Raw genomic sequence first — 5,407 nt, 5'->3', positions numbered from 1 at the left:
GTCCCTGTGGCCTCTAGGTGCATCGGCAGTCAGGTGGCTGTGCAGTGAGCATTGCCTTTGCGCCTGCAGGCACCGCCCCCTGCACCTCCCATTGGTCACAGTTCCCAGCCAATAGGAGCTGCAGAGCTGGTACTCAATGCACAGTCAACCTGTGGAACTCCTTGCCAGAGGATGTTGTGACGGCCAAGACTATAACAGGGTTCAAAAAAGAACTAGATAAATTTATGTAGGATAGGTCCATCAATGGCTATTAGCCAGGATGGGCAGGGATGGTGTCCCCAACCTCTATTTGCTAGAAGCTGGGAATGAACGACAGGGGATGGATCACTTGATGATTCCCTGTTCTGTTCATTCCCTCTGGGGGAACCTGGCATTGGCCTCTGTCGGAAGACAGGATACTGGGCTAGATGGACCTTTGGTCTGACCCAGTAGGGCCGTTCTTATGCACTTGGGGCGGGGGCAGCGTGCAAAGCCTCCCTGGCCGCCCATGCACCTGTGGGCCGCAAGGATCTAGCGACCGCTTCTGGGAGCCGTGCGGAGCTAGGGCAGGCAGCGATCCTGCCTTAGCCCTGGGCCCCCGCTGCACCGCTGACTGGACTTTTAACAGCCTGGTCTGCAGTGCCAACCGGAGCGGCCAGTGTGAAAACCGGACACCTGGCAACCCTGGATGAAATGAATAGGCAGCAGGTTTAAAACAAACAAAAGGAAGTATTTCTTCGCACAATGCACAGTCAGCCTGCAGCACCTGCTGTGCTGCATCTAGTTCTGGGCACCGCACTTTAGGAAAGATGGAGACGAACGAGACAGTCCAGAGAAGAGCAACAACAATGATAAACGGTGTTGAAAATCTGGCCTACGAGGAAAGGTTTAGAAAACTGGGCATGTTTAGTTTTGCGAAAACAAGACTGAGGGGGGACCAGATGATAGTCTTCAAATACATTAAGGGCTGTTATAAAGAGGACCGTGATCAACTGTTCTCCATGTCCACTGAAGGATGGACTAGAAGTAATGGGCCTAATCTGCAACAAGGGAGATTCAGGGGAGTTAAGTTCTGCAACAGGCTTCCAAGGGAGATTGTGGAATCCCCGTCACTGAAGGTTTTTAAGACCAGGTTGGACAAACACCTGCCAGGGCTGCCCTAGATTTACTTGCTCTTGCCTCAGTGCAGGGGATGGGCTAGGTGACCTCTCGAGGCCCCTTCCAGCCCCACACGTCTATGATTCAATCAGTATTGCTCAGCACAGTCAGCACACCGGGGCCCGGGCGCAACCCTACAATAACAAACCAGTCTGCAACAGAGGCCAGCCATTTCTAATGGCCAAGGCGTTGTCGTTATAAACCACCGATGCCGGATGGGATGGAGAATTACTACATGCCTGTGCCATGCAGAGCCCAAGCCTCGTACGTCTCTGATTCAGGTATTGTGACATCAGCTCCACTGGGGTTTCCAGGAGGAGCATAAATACCCTGCGTGCTTCAGCTCCTTTCACTCAGTGCCTGAACTAAAGACAGTCTCCTCGCTGCCCTGGCCAGGTGAGCTGGACCAGAATCATCTCAGCAGTGGTCCTAAGAGCCACTCTGGACACTTTACATCTTGACAGGGACTATTAAAGGACTGTAAGTAATCTTGGATCTAATACTAGTAATGTTGTCAGGATACTGGGCCTGAGATACCACAGGCATGGGGGCATTATAAAGAGACAGACCCGCTCTGCAAACCAGCCATTCATTCTGTAGCCATTATAACTTGCCAGAAAAATTCTAACACAGAAAGGTGGCATCCTTCCCGTCAGAGCTCTGCGATCCCCCCACTGCCCAGCCCTAGCATGGCAGGAGAGACACAAAGCCCAGAAGGGAATCTCTCCTACACAGATTTCATCCTGCTTGGATTCCCTGGGCTGCAGGAGTTTCACCCTCTCCTCTTCATGCCGTTCTTCTGCCTTTACCTGGTGAATGTGGTGGCGAATTGCACTGTTATCTACACCATCCAGGTGGAGGAGAGCCTGCACTCCCCCATGTACCTGCTGATCTCCCTTCTCTCTGCTGTGGGGCTCTGCAGTACCAACGCCATCATGCCCCAGATGTTGCTGGGCTTCTTGTTCCATTCCGGCCGTGTCTCCCTGCCCGGCTGCCTGGCCCAGATGTTTTTCATCTACCTGATGATCATAATGGACTCCTCTGTTCTCCTGATGATGGCGCTGGACAGGTACGTCGCCATCTGCAAGCCGCTGCGCTACATAAATATCATGTCCAAGCGCCTGCTGGCGACACTGACCCTCGCTGCCCTGATCCGTGGCATATCCGTGGTCTGCCCCGTGGTCGTTCTAGCCTCCAGGCTGCCTTTCTGCCAGTCCAACGTCATCCAGCATTTCGCATGTGAGCACATAGCCCTGGTGAGTCTGGCCTGCAGCAGCACGTCCCGCAACAGCATCTTGGGCATGGTGGTGGCAGCCGTCATCATCATCTTCGATACCGTCTTTATCCTGGCCTCGTACACCTCCATCGTCCACACGGCCCTGCAAATCGCCTCAGGCAGCCTACGGCGGAAAGCCTTCCACACCTGCAGCACCCAGCTGCTGGTGATGTTCTTCATGTACTCTTCCTTCCTCTCCTCCTCCATCGTGTACCGGGCTGGCCAGGCCACCTCACAGGACGTGCATAACCTGCTGAGTGCCATCTACCTGCTACTCCCATCCACCGTCAACCCCATCATCTACGGCGTGAGGACGAAAGAGATCAAGCAGCGTGTCCTGAGGTCCTTTGGGAGAAAGCAACTCGCCAGTGCTGAGCCACATGAGGCGTTCCCTGCTCGGGATGACACGGCTCTGCCCTCCGCCACCAAGAAAGAGGACCTCGGAGCTGCCGCAGAGAACATTGGAGGATAGACATGTAACTGGTAACAGAGGGATTGTTAGTCTGCAGAAGCCGAGCACCTTCAACTCCCCGTGACCATGCTGAGAGCTGGAGACACTCAGCACCTTGCAGGGTTGGGACCTTCAGAGCTGACAGACCATACATCTGATCACACCAATGCACCAAGCTGCCATTGCGCTACACAGCAGCCCAGTGACGCGTGTACAGGGACGCTCTGGGACTGCACGCGTTGAGCACCCAATGATCTCAGGACCCCTTCCCGGAACCAGCATGCCATTCCTTACTGTATGCAAGGCCCTGGAGCAGCTCTGCCTGTTATTTTATTCATACAGCTGCCAACATTTGCTGGGGTCTTTACAAACAGCATGTGACAGAGACCCAAGGCCCAGAGAGCCTCCACACCAATTAATTAAATGTAGAATAGGATCATCTTCGACAGTAAGGCGCAGACAGGTTCCTAGCATTGAGAGAGAAAAGTCCCTTTCTGGTTTACAACATGTGAGGAGATGAGGCAGAAGAGACAGCTGGATGCACTGGGTCTCCTCCCATGCCACTGCTGTGAACGGCACTTACACCATGTTGCCTGAAATAACTGAAAACAGTCCGGGTTGGTTCTTCCCCCCCGCGCTCGACACCCTGCAGCTCCCGAGTCCAGGGACCACATCCTCTTGCCGGAGCAGGCTCTAGAACAGGAGTAGGCAACCTAAGGCATGTGTGCCGAAAGCGGCACACAAGCTGATTTTCAGTGGCACTCACACTGTCCTGGCCACCGACCTGGGGGGCTCTGCATTTTAATTATATTTTAACTGAAGCTTCTTAAACATTTAAAAACCTTAGTTACTTTACAGACAACAATAGTTGAGTTATATAGTATAGACTTATAGAAAGAGACCTTCTAAAAACATTAAAACGTATTACTGGCACGTGAAACCTTAAATTAGAGTGAATAAATGAAGACTCGGCACAGCACTTCTGAAAGGCTGCCGACCCCTGCTCTAGAACTCTGTAAAACCGCGCTTGGCGTGTTGGCTGAAAGCAGAATTGCAACTAGGCAGCGTCAGTCAGTCTCAATGCAGCAGGACCTAGACTGCGGGCTGCATAATTCCACGTTCTAAGAGGCCTTCCAACGTCCTGCGGGTGGGAAGAAGGGAGCGTTTCACGTTTCAAGAGTCAAAACAGTATGTCGAGTGTGTTCTGTGTAACCAGGAGCTGTATTACCTCCTTTGCATTTGACTGGGGTTGTATTTCATTGCCTACCAGGCCACTCTGAGGAGAGCGCTCAGTTTTTCCAGGTCCAGTAAATCAGTGCTTGGTGTCAATAAATTAGCCACCTCCACTATTCAAAATTGTAAGAAGCCCTGCTAGCCACCTGAAGCTACGCTAGGGACGACACTGGCACAGCATGTGTATAGCACCCACCACAACAGGGCCCCAGTCCTTACTGAAGCTTCTGGATGCTATAGCAATATACGTATTAAATAGTAATCATCACGCAACAGTGCTTTATGCGGCACTCTTGGGTTTTAACTTACATGGCGGGGGAAATATTTTGCTTAATTAAGGGACACTGGGCAGTCATGGTCTCCTCTTTGGGGTCAACCTCCTTTTCCATAAGGAACAAGGATGAGAGTTTTATGCAGGGGGTTATAGATCACAGTAATAAGCCATAAATCCACTCTCTCTGCTCAGCCCATACATTTTAGGCCTTGTCTACACTAGTTTTGTTGACAAGTCAGCGTTTGTTGACAAAACAATGGAGCTGTAAACACTGAAATGTTCCTCCCACCAATGTAACTCCCCGGCTATGCTGACATCATAAACTACCTTGAGAGGTGTAGGACTCACGGCAGTGTAGTTAGAGCGATGCAGTGGCGGTTTAGACCGGGGCGGGCAAACTTTTTGGCCTGAGGGCTGCATTGCATTTTGTAAATTGTGCGGCCAGCCAGTAGGGGAGGAGGTCGTGGCCCAGCCCCCACCTCCTATCTGCCCCCCCCCCCCCGGGACTCCTGCCCCATCCAAACCACCATTCCCTAACGGCCTCCCCAGGACCTCTGCCCCATCCACACATCCCCACTCCCTGACTGCCCCCTGCTCCCCTGCCACCCCATCCAATCCTTCCTCTCATTCCTGACAGGGACCCCTGCTCCATCCAACCACCCCTTCTCTGTCCCAACTGCCCTAGGAACCCCTGCCCCCAGCTGCTCCCTGCCACTCCATCCAACCCCCTCTCCTTCCTGACTGCCCTCCAGTACCCCTGCCCTGATTCAACCCCATTCTCCCCCCAACCCCTATTCACACCCCCACCCCCAAACTCCCTTGCCCTTTCCAATCCCAGCCCCCCCGCTCCCGGCCCCCTTACCGCGCTGCCTGGAGCGCTGGCGGCTGGCGACGCTACAGCTGCATCGCTCAGCTGGAGCCAGCCACGCCACCACCACACAGCTCAAAACTCCGGGTCAGACCAGGCTCTGCAGCTGCGCTGCCGTAGGAGCTCGCGGCCCTGCTGCCCAGAGCATTGTGCCGGTGGCGGGGTGAG

The 5,407-nt window shown here is 53.5% G+C and overlaps 1 protein-coding gene across 1 annotated transcript; it reads left to right on the top strand.

Moving 5' to 3' along the window:
- Positions 1-1,826: 1,826 nt before the first annotated feature.
- LOC123371498 (olfactory receptor 52K1-like) lies at positions 1,827-2,885 on the top strand. The gene has a single exon (XM_045019198.1). It carries the CDS (start codon positions 1,827-1,829, stop codon positions 2,883-2,885), a length of 1,059 nt encoding a protein of 352 aa, XP_044875133.1.
- Positions 2,886-5,407: the final 2,522 nt, after the last annotated feature.

Source organism: Mauremys mutica, chromosome 1 (genome assembly GCF_020497125.1).
Source record: "Mauremys mutica isolate MM-2020 ecotype Southern chromosome 1, ASM2049712v1, whole genome shotgun sequence".
NCBI lineage: Eukaryota > Metazoa > Chordata > Testudines > Geoemydidae > Mauremys > Mauremys mutica.
The sequence above is the reverse complement of the archived record's forward strand: the minus strand, read 5'-3'. Positions and strand labels throughout refer to the sequence as shown.

Excerpts from the sequence above, each read along its gene's own strand:
- LOC123371498 (XM_045019198.1), top strand. The coding sequence starts at position 1,827 with ATGGCAGGAGAGACACAAAGCCCAGAAGGGAATCTCTCCTACACAGAT.